Source organism: Plecotus auritus, assembly GCF_963455305.1.
Source record: "Plecotus auritus genome assembly, chromosome: 4".
Taxonomy (NCBI): domain Eukaryota; kingdom Metazoa; phylum Chordata; class Mammalia; order Chiroptera; family Vespertilionidae; genus Plecotus; species Plecotus auritus.
In genome coordinates this window covers 152,107,425-152,123,402 of record NC_137775.1, presented here as the reverse complement: position 1 = coordinate 152,123,402, position 15,978 = coordinate 152,107,425, and the positions used below count along the sequence as shown (strand labels likewise).

The window sequence follows — 15,978 nt, the reverse complement described above, 5'->3', positions numbered from 1 at the left end:
GGTCCTGTTTGCCCATTTCCACTTACCTACATGGACTGCAATTGTAGTTATTACCACTTTTTTTTTTTTTTAAGTCTGTGCTGGTTTTGGATAATCAACTAACAGCAGAAGTGGTTTCCTTTTTAGCCTCAGCGTTCTATGATTGACAAGTCGTCATTCAGTGTGGAATTTCTGCCTCTGAATTACCTCATTGAAACACTGACAGAGATAGAGTCCTCCAATCAAGGTAATTCACTCCTCTGGTCTCAGCGTTTTCCTTTGACACATCAGTCAATCCCTGTTTACTCCCCTGTACCTTTTTCTTTCCAAAATACCCCTTACTTATAAGCAGGTCCTTATTGCAGTTGGTTTTAATGAGCAATACACAACTCACCTGGAGTAAATTACCGAAGGAATGATCACCTCTGAAGTTTTAAAAGGGTTTAAGATGTTAAAAACCCATTGGGTTGATGCACATGGCCCTTCCTGGTTCTGAGGTTTAATAAGTTTTAACAACCCATTCTCAGAGCAATGTGTTTTACTAAAATATAAAATAATTATGATTTAAAAGAGCTGTGGGCACAGCATTATAAATGCCATATGGTTTCATAGTAACTCTTTTCTCTTTCTCTCTCTTTCCAGATCTGGATGCTTTTATAGGACATGACAACGTGGATGCAAAATTTGTGGAGGAAGCAGCTCTGAAACACACCACAATGCTTTTAGGCTTATAAAAAAGAAAATATAATGGTGTCAGCTTCCAAGTTTTATTCTTGCTCATTAGCTCTACTTCTACGGAGAATTCTCTAGCAATATTGAAATTGGTTACCAAAATCAGAATGCATTGTTGAACCATCTGAATTTCAGTTTGGTACTTGTTCAGAATGAAGTCAACTGCTGTCCCTCACCCCAGTTTTGGACAGACGATAACAGCCAAGTGTGGAGAAATGACAGCTAGCCCCGGAGGCAGGCAGTGGCATGGAGGGTGCTCTTCCTAGTGGCTACAGAGGCCAAAAGCTGGTTTCTCTTGCACTCCGAAATGAAAGATGCTTTAAAAATGCAGGGACTAGTGTTTAGAAAAACAAAAACTAGAAGTGTCATTGAAAATAACGTATGACAAGTGGAAAAATTAAATGTTGCATAAAAACTGTATTTGTAAAGAGGATAGATTTTAAAAAACTGAATTCAGACTAAGTCAAATCTGCTATTTCCAGTATAGAAAAATTTGTAACATACAGCAGTTTGTACATACAGTCTATTCAGAGTAAGATTTGTCTTTTTGTGATGGTTCAGATGGAATTGTGTTTAATATGTTTAAGCTCTTTTATGTTTATAGAAGTTTGATTTAGAAATAACTTATCATTAAAAAATGAAACCAAAAAACACTGAAAGTTTTGGCCTGACTCTTGTCATTTCTACAAAGACTTTACAGTCCAGCCAGGAATCATGAGTCTATGAACATGTTCCCCGAAAGTCCCCCATGACATCTAACTAGTTCTCCCACTTCCCCCTGCCCCCCTTCCCGCCGTCTGCAGTGACTTAATTCTGACCCATATATAGAGTTGCTGCCTGGGGTCAGCCCATGACCCTTTGCTTATTTCTTTTCACATTATTTCCCTTAGTGAACTTGTGAAATTTTAATCATCATAAATATCCCTAGTTGGTATAATAATTCAAGTTCTTCTCTAAAATGATCATTGTATTTTAAAAATTGTCCTCTCTACAGAATTCCCCTTTTTGGTCAAATACTTCATGGTCACCGAGGCTCAAAATCTTGGAGCCATATGAACAAGACAGTGCTGATCTTTTCCTCTTGGTAAGGTCCTTATTTTTCATTCCTTACCCTTTACTTTTCACACCTGGCTTGTGTCGGTCGCTTTCTAAGGTCTAATTCAACTGACTTATATTTGAGATAGACATTAGCTCGATCCTGTCATACTCCTTCAGTAACTTGCCATTCATTATAGGATACAATTCAAACTCACATTTAAAATTACAGGATAAAATGCAAACTCCCCCTAATCCCGCTTATGCAGTTCCCCAATATGCACATTCTGTTCCAGCCAGCCCCATTCCCTGGGCCTGGAGCACAACTTTTGTCTTTTTACTTCAAAGCCTTGCTCAGGCTATTTCCCCTACCTGGGATCCCCTCTTCACCTACTGAAATCTTCTCTGTAAGAAGTTCCCTCCGACTGTGGCCTCCGGTCATTCCAGCACACATTGCCACCTTTCCCCTCTCAACCGGAAACACACACTGTAATATTTAAGTACACATTCCTTTGCGATTTAAATTTTTCCCTGCATTCCTATGTTGTTAAGCTTCCAATGTGTATTTTTTGAATCCCTAATGCAATTGCTAATTCCTACAACACAGGACCTGTGTTTATGCATTTCTTTGTGTTAAACACATGATTTATATGGTTACTTATGGGTACGCCCAAGGAATTGCCTTTCAATGACTGCACAAAGCAATTGCGTTAGATTCAGGACTCGGAGACTGAGAATGACATTAAATTTCCCTCCAATCTGGCAGGATCGGGGTTTGGAACAAATTTTGTTTGATTTAGCAAAATAAAGGAATGTGGTATTTCTCACGCCCAGAGTTGTGAACTAAAATTCATAACTGATATCAGTATGAAATAAAGGTAGACTGAGCATATAAATGAATATAAAATCACAGGTTTGAAATCTTGTGTATATTCATACATATGAACATATAAAAACAATTAGGAATATACTTGGCTGAAATGCAATAAAACTAGATTAATAAAATCAGGGGAATTGGCCTCATTTTCAACTCTTTCACATGCCAAGTTATAAATATTTCCATTGAAATTTTGAAAAATCTGGTATCAAAACTTAAAATAATCATGAGTTTATTTGCATCCAACATTTTGATAAATCTAGTTGTATAAGAAAGATAAATTAGGGCATAATTATTTTTGCAGTGAAAGGATTATTTACTTGTAAAAAGAATCACCATAACATTATTTTGAAAATAACAAGCTTCCCTCCTGTTTTTTACTTGATTTAGATTTAACAACATTAACTTTAAATGCAACCATTTACTTAACAAAGTCAGTCAAGTCTCTGTGATACTTGATCATTCTATCTTTTTCTTTAAAGTCAGTATATTGAACAGTATTTCCTTTTTGTCTTTAATAAATAAGGACCACTCAGCTAATTTCTGTGCCTCATTGAAAATTATTTTTATTGAATTTTTATAGCACCTGGCCTACTATATATATCTGAAAGGTTTCAATATATAGAGTGAAAAAGAAAGAAATGAACAATGCAAATATATACTTTGACATAATTGTAGAACAATTCTATGTCCTACTCAACATCATATAAAATATAGTAGTTGGTGAGTATAAAAGGAAACTGTTATTTCTGCTGTTGGTTAATTGTGGCTGTTGTATTTGCCTGTAATTTCGCGCTATTGTGCTGACATTTTCCAGCTGTGATATGCCAGAAGCTTGGCTGAAGTGTCTCCTTGAGGAGCCCGAATTCGTTTACATATTCAGATTTCAATTGGCTTTATAACAGGCTTCTTGATGTGCCTCATATTGGCCCCTGGTTCACTGGGCTTAAAAGGAGCCAAAGCACCATATGGTTTTGGCAAAGGAAGAGTGGCTTCTGCCTCTGGGATGTAGGCAGTCGGACGCAGCTCTGCAGTCGTGAGAACACCATTGGGCAGCTGGCGCTGTGTGTCCAAGAATTGCTGCAAAGAATGAAGTTTCCTTTTCAGTTTTCTGCAAACTCTGGTGAAGCCACTTCACCCCAGGGCTTGTCAGACACAGCTGGGTCTGAGTTGTAGGCTGTGCTGGTTGACATTCCCCCAAAGGATAGGAGGGTATGAGGGTGAAGTCACCACACACACACACACACACACACACACACACACACACTCACACTCACACTCACACTCACATACTCATGCACATGTTGCACCTTGCTGTGATGACCCATGTTGCTCAAGCATCACGCTGTTCATGGGGCTTATGGTTTATCATAAACTGGTTGGTGGGTTCTAACTTCCTGTGTGTTCCAACCTCAGTATCTTTCATCAAATACTAAGTATTTCCATGGTTTTGTTGTTGACAGAGGTAGGACAATCTATTCCCTTTGGTAAGTCATTGGTGAACAAGTGTTAGAAAGGAAGAGATAAGGAGATAGGTAGAACCAGAGGGAAGATGTGGTCAGTAGTTTGCCTTGACCCTCAAGGTCCTCTGCCTGTGCTTCTGGAAAACAGATGACTCTCTTACAGCATGAAAAAGAATTCTAAATAATGGAGACAGGTAAATGATGCTGGGACATCCTCGGTAAAACCTGAAGGTGCTAGTAAATACAGTTCCAGGCAGTGTGGGAATTACAAACCAGACCCTGTTTTCAGATATTCCTAACTTATGTTTGGAATGATGTGCCTTTTCCTTGGGCTAGTTAGTGAACAATGATCTTTTTGAAGAATCTACTTGACAGTCTGAGAGTGAGTTGTAGGTCCCCAAGACACAGTCTCCTTAGAAAGAGATGCCCAATTCCATTCTACAAATATTGAAAGGCCATGGGTTTAGGCAGAAGAACTGGGTACCGAATGTGCAGGTGGAACCAGTGATGGACCTAGACTTAGGCCCGTGGAAGGAGAAAACAGGGATGGCACTGAGGCCAAGGGTGCACACCAAGTGCAGAGTCTGCAAAGGCTGTGACAACCTTGGTGTGCTGGGGGCCTCCCAATAGGCTGTGATGGCCGCAGCCGGTGGACATGGAAGAGTAAGGTGTGGTTTGAGCAGGGGTGCCAGGACAGAGATTGGAGACCTATGGATACTAATAAAACCAAAGCCAGCCTCGCCTGGTCATGGCCATGTCAGTGCGAGTCCGTGGTGTTCAGCCACACTAGCCACGAAGTAAGATTGTGGAGTGGAAATTGGTGTTTGCCAGATGTTCTCCAGAGAATACTATGGTGCTTTGAACTATTGTACTTTGATTGTCTACACAATATCTTTTTTTGTTGTTGTTAATCCTCACTCAAGGATATTTTTCCATTGATTTTTCAAAGTGGAAGGGGGGGGGGCGGTAAAGACAGAGAGAGAGAAACATCAATGTGAGAGAGACACATCGATTGGTTGCTTCCTCCATGCGCCCCAACCAGGGCAAGGGATCAAGCCTGCAACTGAGGTACATGGCCTTGACCAGACTCAAACTCACAACCTTTCAGTCTGCGGGCTGAAACTCTAACCACTGAACAAAACCTAGGGCTTTACATAATAATAATAATTAAAAAACACCCAAAATTTCTTCTGATTGTTTGGACTATGTATGGTAGAGTGGGGAATTTTTCATATATTTTGGGAAGATTTAAACCCTTGAAAACATCCTTTCCCAGCCTTTTTACAAATGCAATATAAAAGCCTAAAGGTACCTGAGACTTTTCGGCGATGGCCAAGGCATACATTTCCTCATCTCGAAGCGCTTTCAACCATTCTCTCTCAACCTCTTTATTGAGGGGCAGACCCTTTTCTATCCTGGAACTGCAAGAGAAGATGAAGTCTTCTTTCTCCTTGACTTCCTTCTGGAGTTCAATGGTCAGAGCTTGCTTCATGGACAGTTCAGCAACAAGAGCCATCAGTTTTTCAGTAGCATTTTTAATCTTTTTCTGGTAGCCGTTCATCTAGAATGAAAGAACCCAAGGCTTAGCTTATGTGTATGTTCCGTGAAGAGTTTAAGAAAATGGCAGGCTGCTGGCTGTCTATAATGTGGGGGACAAATAAGAATTGGATGAGACCTCAGACACCCTAGCTGCGTAAATAATGACGAGGAGGGGAAAAGAAAGACGTGTGTTCATCAAGTTACTAGCTGTCCAAGTGGGTAGTAGTGAGGGGAATAGTGAAGTCTCTTTATTTTAAAGAGGTGATAAGGAGAGGGAAATAGAGTGTTCTTGATGTCTAAATTCTGGCTTACTTAGGCCACGTTATTAATTTGTCACTTATCCAGTGGGGGGAAAAATCTGGTAGAACAAAAACTATATTTAGAAGTTATTCTTTACTTATATAAGGTAATTAGCAGAGGCTCTGCATCTGAAATAATTTTTAATGGAAACAGTCACACCTCAACATGTTTGTATTATTGATCATAATTTCTGGGGTGCATAATTATTAAGTCATAAGCAAGCATGTGCCGAACTGGGGAAAATCTGGCCACTAATTTGAAGTGAAATGTTCTGATTGTATGTGTGTCTTGACCATTTCACATCATCTATTTATCATCAAAGAATTAAAGGACAGAGCTGAGAGGAATAATTGATTTTAAAAGATGGGAAATAAGTGAAGTTTGAATTGGTGGTTCCTCTAAGCTTTCTGGCCCATAGCACAACCTTTCAGGGTGGCCGTGGCCATGGTGGGGCACTGAATGGTGACTCCCCCACCTGCCAACACTGCCATATCACCTCGCTGTATTTTTAATTTATGATCTGTTTCACCACAGACATTGTGTTATATGTGTATGCATTAGCTATTTGGTTACAGTCGGTCGTCCCACAAGAAGGTACTACTCTTCATGAGGACAAGGCCTACTTGTTTTATTCATCACATTCCCACTATCCAGGATGTGCTTGGAACATAGGAGGCACCAAGCAAAATTATAATAGAATGTTTGTTAAATGAAGAAACGAGTAAATTCTTCATCTATTTCAATCCTTCAGGCTTTTGAACCAGGGTACTTGGAGACATGAATGTGAACTTTCAAAAAACTGCACCTGACCTTGAAAGACTTTTCTTCTTCTAATAGAGCACATACTGCTCTATCTGTACATTTGCTTAGAAGAATGTTGCTGCCAATGATGTACCTGCCTCTGAAAATGTAATGACTGGTTATTATGTACACACTTTGTCTTCTTAAGGGAGTATAAATTTGTAAACTCTTCTACACTGTCGTAATTTTGAGGGAACACACATTTAATCAAAGACTGCCATTTAAAGGATGAGGGGTGAGTCATTATCTCTATCCAATTTCATTAATTAATTAGTCACTGCACACTTGCATGTGGTGTGAATGTGTAACCAGCCAACCTTCTTCTTCTCTCTCTCTCTCTCTCTCTATATATATATAAAAGGATGATGTTAGATCCTGGGTTGGTTTGAGTTTTTGCTGAGATTTTCCATTCATTTGGGAAACTTGGAAGATGAGCCATAAGCTACCTGGGGAAGACGAGGGGCTTGAGGTGACACTCATTCTTGTTGGGCACCCACAAAAGCTAGGCTACTTCTACTGACTATGTAATGCCTGCAATGACTTCAGCTGATATCACACCCATTTCATGGATCAGGAAACTCAGTTTCAAGGTCATTTATGTATCTTTCTCAAGGTTATTTGCTAGTATCTGAGATCTGAACATAATTCTACCTTCAAGTTATGGTTATTGTGAAGACATTATAATTTTATTTTATTTTATTTTTTATTTTTTAAATAAATCTTTATTCAGATTATTACAATTATTTCTCCTTTTTCCCCCCATAGCTCCCCTCCACCCATTTCCCACCCCACATTCTGCCCTTACCTCCCCGCCACTGTCCTCATCCATAGGTGTATGATTTTTGTCCAGTCTCTTCATGAACCCCCCATACCCCTTTCCCCCTGAGAATTATCAGTCCACTCCCTTTCTATGCCCCTGATTCTATTATATTCACCAGATTATTCTGTCCCTCAGGTTTTTAATTCACTTGATTTTTAGGTTCACTTGTTGATAGATATGTATTTGTTGTTCATAATTTTTATCTTTACTTTTTTCTTCTTCCTCTTCTTTAAGAATACCTTTCAGCATTTCATATAATACTGGTTTGGTGGTGATGAACTCCTTTAGCTTTTTCTTGTCTGTGAAACTCTTTATTTGCCCTTCAATTCTGAATGATAGCTTTGCTGGGTAGAGTAATCTTGGTTGTAGGTTCTTGCTATTCATCACATTGAAAATTTCTTGCCACTCCCATCTGGCCTGCATAGTTTCTGTTGAAAAGTCAGCTGACAGTCGTATGGGTGCTCCCTTGTAGGTAACTAACTGTTTTTCTCTTGCTGCTTTTAATATTCTCTCTTTGTCTTTTGCTCTTGGCATTTTAATTATGATGTGTCTTGGTGTGGTCCTCTTTGGATTCCTTTTGTTTGGGGTTCTCTGCACTTCCTGGAGTTGTAAGTCTATTTCTTTCACCAGGTGTGGGAAGTTTTCGGTCATTATTTCTTCAAATAGGTTTTCAGTATCTTGCTCTCTCTCTTCTTCTGGCACCCCCATAATTCTGATGTTGGTACGCTTGAAGTTGTCCCAGAGTCTTCTTACATTATCTTCAACTTTTTGGATTTTTTTTTTTTGCTTTTTGCTTTTTCGGTTGAGTGTTTTTTGCTTCTTTGTAATTCAATTCTTTGACTTGATTTTTGTGTTCCTCTTGTCTGTTTTTGGGTCTCTGTATAATATTTTTTTTTCAGTCAGTGTATGTTTAATTTCTAGTTGGTCCTTTTTCATATCTTCGAGGGTCTCGTTATATTTATCGGCCTTTTCTAGGATATTCTTAGACATTATAATTTTAAATAGAAAATAAAATCCAGATAGAGAACGTGGAAAGTGGGGAAGGAAAGGGTAGATAAACCACTGGGCCAGAACTCAGTTACACTAGGACCTTCGCTACACTTTCAGCCTTTCTCCAGGATTACTGTTGATTTTGGGAGACACTGCCATCAGCTTTAACAAGCCAGCTCTCAGTAAACACTGACTTTCTCCAAAGAAAGGGAAATTCATTCTTCAAAAGGAAGGAAGGAAACATTTAAAGAAACATCAGACGTGCTAATTCAGGCAAAGTTTAGGAGCCTTAACATTCTTTTTTTTTTTTTTTTTTTTTCAGAGAGGAAGGGAGAAGGAGAGAGAGAGAAACATCAATGATGAAAGAACCGTTGATCGGCTGCCTCCTGCATGCCCCTTACTGGGGATTGAGCCCGCAACCTGGGCATGTGCCCTTGGCCAGAATTAAACCTGGGACCCTTCAGTCCCCAGGCTGAGGCTCTATCCACTGAACCAAACAGGCTCAGTGGATAGAGTCTTAACATTCTTATTTTATGAGGTGAAGGGCTTAACATTCTTATTTTATGAGGTGAAGTTGTGAATTGCATGAGCTGCAATGACCATCCACCTGTGTAAGTCATCAGAACAAAGTGTGAAAGCCAGATAAATGGCACAGGAGGCTTGAGATTTACAATAATTTCTGCTTGAGTTGGTGGGCCAGAAATGTGTTTAAAATAGGACCGACTGTTTACTTTTTTAACAAATGTTGTCCTAGAGTTTAGTGCACCCGAGGCATTTAGGGAAACTAAGAAGAAGGAGGAACAGTCATTGCCCTGTGGAGCCCACAGTCAGGTGTGGCTGTTACCATGATCTGTTTTCCCATCTGTCTCCCCAAATTTGACACTGTGAACGGTGTGCCCCTTCCTCTCTGTTCCCTCCCCCATGCCTAGCATGACGGGAGCTCGTAGTGGCTCAGTATTGTTGGCTAACTAAAATCCCTGTGCAGCCACAGGGGGATGCTCCAAGGCGCCACAGAGGCCAGGCTGCGGTGCAAGGCCCCTCCGTGTCACAATCACCAACCCTCCTCCTGCTGTCTGCTCCTTTTCAGGTACCTTCTAGCAGTCCCAGTCGGACCCTATGGCGTTGAATCGAGGTCCTGTTACAGTATTTTAAGTTTATGAAATCAGGAAGCTCTGTGTCACTGGCTTCTCCTGACTAGTGGGGCCCAGTGGCGACTCCACCCCATTGTGTAACAGGCCCATGTTTGTGTGACTGTTGTCTTCAATGGTCCCCTTCCATTTCTGGCTTCTGGCTTAGTTCCCATGCAGTCACACTGTTGTTTAAGTGAAGTCTTCCATTCACAAGGAGCTCAAAAGGATTTAACTTGGCACATGGAATCCTATCTAATAAAAGAGTAATATGCAAATTGACCATCACTCCAACACAAAAGATGGCTGCCCCCGTGTGGACACAAGATGGCCACCACAAGATGGCCAGCAAGGGAGGGCAGTTGGGAGGGACCAGGCCTGCAAGGGAGGGCAGTTAGGGGCAAACAGGCTGGCAGGGGAGCAGTTAGGCATCAATCAGGCTGGCAGGGGAGTGGTTAGGGGGTGATCAGGCTGGCAGGTAGAAGTGGTTAGGGGCAATCAGGAAGGCAGTTGGGAGCCAGCAGTCCTGGATTGTGAGAGGGATGTCCCAGTAGGGTCAGGCCTAAACAGGCAGTCGGACATCCCTCAAGGGGTCTCAGATTGGAGAGGGTGCAGGCTGGGCTGAGGGACACCCCTTCCCCCTCCCATGCACGAATTTCGTGCACCAGGTCTTTAGTATAAAGATAATGATTGTCATATTTGAGTAGGTGCCCAGTTAAGTGAAACTTGTATACTGCCATTTAAAAGTTTAGGTTTTCCCACTTTAAAGTGACTTCATTCAAGGAACAAGATGGGAACTTACTTTGAACTGTTATCTAAGCATCCTCTTTACATTTTAAATTCTACGTCCATTCTGCTTCTCTGTCATAAAGCCTAATCTCCCCAGCGCTTTGCTCAGTAAGCAAAGCATTTGGTGGGAAATGGAACTGCAATAAAGCAGTAAGGGCAGAAGAGAAAAGGCAAGGTCTTGGACAAACCTTCTTGGCCAAGAGCAGCGTGTCCTCCCTGCTGGCCTCAGTTTTGCTACAGATCCTGTCCGTGAGCCGGGAGACCTGTTCATAGATGAAATCCTTTTCCAGTAACTGCTCTTCCTTCTTGGCCAGTTGTAGTTCCAGCTACAGTAAAAAACAATTGCAATAGGAAGGGGGAAAAAGGTCATACAAGTAAAAACTTCTCCCCCCGCTTAACGAAGACACATTGTTTTTGTAGTTGCTAAGATTCCTCTAGAAAGTCTTTAGAGTTGGGCTAAGGCATGACTTCCCCTGCCACCCCCATTCCTGCAGATAGCTCTGGGAATTCTTCCTCGCCATGGCAGAGAATGGCCCTCTCACCTCAACCTACCTTCCATTGCCCTTCCTCTGATATGCTCCCATCAGGAAGGCATGTTAATCCCTTCAAGATGCCAAAAAAAGTTTTTTGGGGGTTTATGATACAAAGGTGGGCATCTTGAAACCACTCAATTTTTACTTCTTTTGGCAATGTTTAAAGTCAAGTTTAGGTTTTGTTACTAGATTACAATGAAGGTCTACTATATTAGTGGCTAGAATAATGAAGGATAAATCTATCCCCAGAGCCTGAAACACTAGTACAGATATCTGTGACACTGAACACAAGAGGCAAATAGATGCTATTTTAAGAAATAATATTTTGGGATCCAAGATGGCGGTGGAGTAGGTGGAAGGTACACTCACTTTCTCCCAGGACCGAATTGGAATTACAAACTAAATTATAGAACAATCAAACTGAATAACCAACTGAAGACTAGCAGAAGAGAAGTCTCATAACCAAGGATTTACAGAAGAAGCCACATTGAGGCTGGTAGGAAGGGTGGAGACACGAAAAGGGCTGGCCCTACTCCCATCGGCAGCAGCTGAGATACTGGAGGGTTATCTCAGTTGTCAGGGTTTCCCTGAGAAGTATGGGGTCTCAACCCCACACCAGGCTCCCCAGCCCAGAGCACAGAGCTGGGAAGAGGCACTCACATAAAATCTGGCTGTGAAAATCAGCAGGGATTCTAACCACTAGGGAGAGACAGGAGTCTCCTAGAAATCCACAAACTCCCTTAAAGGGCCAATACACGAAATCTCGTTCATAGCCACTCACCCTGGGCTCCAGTGGAGGGAAGGTGGAGTGGACTAGAGTCATGTGAAGAGAAACTGGAGTTTGTAGCTCTGGGGAGAGAGCTTAAGGGACAACCCCCAGGGCCCCTGAGCTGAGTCTCCCACACTGTAGAGGCCATCTTTCTTGGGTGGAGCACTCCCCTCCTCATGGCATCAGCCTGGTGGAATGCAATAGCCCCACTCTCTGGTCTCCCTCCTGCATTAGCCTAATCCCAAACCAGATAAAGACACTACAAAGAAAGAAAATTACAGACCAATATCCCTGATGAACACAGATGCTAAAATCCTCAACAAAATAGTTGTGCAATAGATTCAGCAAGACATTAAAAAGATCATACACCATGATCAAGTGGGATTTATTCTGGGGTTGGTACATTACCGCAAATCTATAAACGTGATACACCACATCAACAAAATGAGGGATAAAAAACACATAGTTATATAATAAATGGAGAAAAAGCATTTGGTAAAATCTGGACCCATTTATGATAAAAACTCTCAGCAAAGTGGAAATAGAGGAAACATACCTCAACTGACAAAGGTCATATAGGACAAACCTACAGCCAACATTATACTGAATGGGCAAAAACTACAAGCATTTCCCTTCAGATCAGAAGAAGCTGGGAGATACATGGTAATGGAAGGGGACTTGACTTGGGATGGTGAACACGCAATACAACATATAGATGATGCATTATAGAATTGTATTCCTCAGAAACCAAGATGGCGGCATAGTAAACACCTAAATTGCTGCCTCGCACAACAATTTCAAAACTACAACTAAAAGACAAAATGGACATCATCCAGAACCACAGGAAGACTGGCTGAGTGGAAATTCTACAACTAGAAGGAAAGAGAAAAACACACTGAGACTCAGAGGAGCTGCAGGAGGCAGAGGTACTGAGATGTGTGTGCACGAAGAGGACTGGCAACTGAGTGTGCGGCTGGCTTTCTCAAGTGGGAGGGAGACAAAAGCTCCCAACTGCGCTGAACTCCAGTTCCGGGTGAGACTCTGGGGACTTAGACTCATTCGGGGAGAAACTGGACTGTCTGGCAGCGGGCAGAACTCGAGGGCAGCTTTCTCTCAGAGGTGCTTGCAGCGATTACCATGGGACACTGAGATACAGGGGCCTATTAGGGCAGGGCTGATGGGAAACCATTGCTGTCTGCTCCGCCCTGAGACTCCGCCCCATCCAAGCTGAGCACAGAGGCTTTTGCAAGTCTCGTCTCACAAGGCTGTCTCTAGCACAGAAGTTCTCCCGGCATAGACACAGCTGATCCTCACAACCAATAGGCCTGGAAGTCAATTCCTCCCAGTGATACCAACAACAATCAAGGCTTAACTACAACAAGGCTGTACACACAGTCCACAAAGGGGTGCACCAAGAGTGTCCACCTCAGGTTAACTGGGGAAGCAGACCCACTGGGCCATATTGGAAACCTAGCACAAATATCTACCCTACCAACTCAGGGAAGCAATGAAAATGCGGAGACAAAGAAACAGATCACAAATGAAAGAAATGGAGGAAAGCAAATGACTGCATATAGAGTTCAAAACCACGGTTATAAGGTTTTTCAAGAATTTCCTAGAAAAGGCCAATAAATTTAGCGAGACCCTCGAGGATATGAAAAAGGACCAACTAGAAATTAAGCATACACTGACTGAAATAAAAAATATTATGCAGAGATCTAACAGCAGGCTAGAGCATCGCAAGAATCAAGTCAAAGATTTGAAATACAAAGAAGCAAAAAACACTCAACCGGAAAAGCAAAAAGAAAAAAGAATCCAAAAACTTGAAGATAGTGTAAGGAGCTTCTGGGACAACTTCAAGCGTACCAACATCAGAATTATGGGGGTGCCAGAAGAAGAGAGAGAGCAAGATACTGAAAACCTATTGGAAGAAATAATGACAGAAAACTTCCCCGACCTGGTGAAAGAAATAGACTTACAACTCCAGGAAGTGCAGAGAACCCCAAACAAAAGGAATCCAAAGAGGACCACACCAAGACACATCATAATTAAAATGCCAAGAGCAAAAGACAAAGAGAGAATATTAAAAGCAGCAAGAGAAAAACAGTTAGTTACCTACAAGGGAGCACCCATACGACTGTCAGCTGATTTCTCAACAGAAACTATGCAGGCCAGACAGGAGTGGCAAGAAATATTCAAAGTGATGAATAGCAAGAACCTACAACCAAGATTACTCTACCCAGCAAAGCTATAATTCAGAATTGAAGGGCAGATAAAGAGCTTCACAAATAAGAAAAAGCTAAAGGAGTTCATCAACACCAAACCAGTATTATATGAAATGCTGAAAGGTACTCTTTAAGAAGAGGAGGAAGAAGAAGAAAAAGGTAAAGATAAAAATTATGAACAACAAATACATATCTATCAATAAGTAAATCTAAAAATCAAGTGAATAAAAAATCTGATGAACAGAATAAACTGGTGAATATAATAGAATCAGGGGCATAGAAAGGGAGTAGACTGACAATTCTCAGGGGGAAAAGGTTGTGGGGGGTGCAGGAAGAGACTGGACAAAAATCGTACACCTATGGATGAGGACAGTGCGGGGGGTAAGGTGGAGGGTGGGGTGGGAACCAGGTGGAGGGGAGCTATGGGGGAAAAAGAGGAACAATTGTAATAATCTGAACAATAAAGATTTATTAAATTTAAAAAAATACAAAAAAAGAATTGTATTCCTGAAACCTATATAATTTTTCTTTTTTTAAAAACATGTTTTCTAAAATTGATTTTTAGAGAGAGAAGAAAGGAGAGGGATAGAGAGATAGAAGCATTGATGAGAAATATCATCCATCAGCTGCCTCCTGGATATCCCCTATTGGGGAATGAGCCTGCAACCCTGGCAATGTGCCCTGACTGGGAATTGAACCGGTGACCTTTTTGTTCATGGGTCAATGCTCAACCACTGAGCAACACTGGCCAGGCCATATATAATTTTATTAGCCAATGTCACTGCAATAAATTCAATAAATAACAAAAATAAAAAATAAGAAAGAAAGAATATTTACCGAATCTAATTTTTTTATCATTTCTTCTGTAGTCATATCTTTCCCTGGAAGGAAGCGGATTCTGTTCTTACCCTCAGGATTTACAAACTCTTTCTCCAGGTCTTTTATTCTGTCTGTACACTGTGAAAACTATTAAAAAAGAAACATTAACTTTAAAACTAACTCTCCTGCTTGTAAATCTTAAAATCACATAGCCAAGGGTTTTTAGCATCTTTGTGTTGGACTGACACAGACAAAGGTGGAAGACAATTCTTAACACCCAATCAGCTGGAACTTGAGGTTAAGCCATGCTCTGCTCACTTTGGTGCCATGAGGAGGATGTCTGTAATTGATCCTACAAAGAAGGCAGTGACTTCTGAGTCATCAAAGAAAAGGCTGATTTTACAGCCAGTCCTTTGTTACTTTCCATTTCATGTTATACTCATGGGATGCTGTGTGGTTGCAGAGCTCAGACTATACAGATTTGCCATCTTTATTGAAGGTTGTTCCAGAGGCCAAGGCAGACAGCATACAAGGTATGGGACATAATAGACTCCAGTTTAAAACCCTTTGCTGGCAACAGGCTTAATGGCGTCCCACAGGAGAATGAAGTTCTTAATTACTAGGTCAGTATAATGTACATTCTATGAGAAATAGACTGAACTATTTATATATTTTTCGCTAAATACCCAATATGATATCTTATATATCAACTCTATTTGTTGAATTAATGAGACTTTGGAGGTAGATGAAGAAATATGGCCACTCCAAGTAGAAGTGGCAGCCACACTGAGTTTTTGTTTTATAGGGAGATGTGGAACATGATGAAAACCAAGAGTCAGCATTTTTAGCTTTTCTCCTGAAAACCTGCATAATTTCAAGGAAACCATTTATCTTCTCTAAGCCAGTTTCTTCAACTGTCAAATTGGAAGATAAAGCTTAATCTAATGGTGTTGATCTAGTAAATGAGATAATATATTTAAGAAACTTTATGTGTCCAAGATGATAGAGTTTAAAAATTTTAATTTATGCTCCTGACAAAAATAATTTTAACTGGGGACATAAATAATTTGATTTTTTCTTTTTTCCCCCCTTCTCTCCACACTTCTTAATTGCCATCAATATGGAATTTTAAAGTATACACCCATATGTAATTAAGCATTTGTTCAGCACAACATTTCCT

General features: G+C 40.9%; 2 protein-coding genes across 6 annotated transcripts in view; one reads left to right on the top strand and one right to left on the bottom strand.

Annotated features, from left to right (window-relative positions):
- The window catches only part of GSAP (gamma-secretase activating protein), an 87,759-nt gene extending 86,387 nt beyond the window's left edge, over positions 1-1,372 (top strand). For 4 of the 5 annotated variants that reach the window (XM_080666614.1, XM_080666613.1, XM_080666616.1 and 1 more), the window contains 2 exons: positions 127-226; positions 622-1,372. In XM_080666614.1, the coding sequence (XP_080522740.1) occupies positions 127-226; positions 622-713 (192 nt within the window). In that variant the 3' untranslated portion in view covers positions 714-1,372. The remainder of the gene's footprint in view (positions 1-126; positions 227-621) is intronic. The other variant, XM_080666615.1, reaches the window with a different exon arrangement.
- Positions 1,373-3,166: 1,794 nt separating this feature from the next.
- CCDC146 (coiled-coil domain containing 146) overlaps positions 3,167-15,978 on the bottom strand; it is a 119,562-nt gene continuing 106,750 nt past the window's right edge. The window contains exons 16-19 of the mRNA XM_080665436.1: positions 14,817-14,945; positions 10,641-10,778; positions 5,399-5,647; positions 3,167-3,703 (exon numbers count right to left, since the gene is read on the bottom strand). Coding sequence (XP_080521562.1) covers positions 3,503-3,703; positions 5,399-5,647; positions 10,641-10,778; positions 14,817-14,945 — 717 coding nt within the window. The 3' untranslated portion in view covers positions 3,167-3,502. The remainder of the gene's footprint in view (positions 3,704-5,398; positions 5,648-10,640; positions 10,779-14,816; positions 14,946-15,978) is intronic.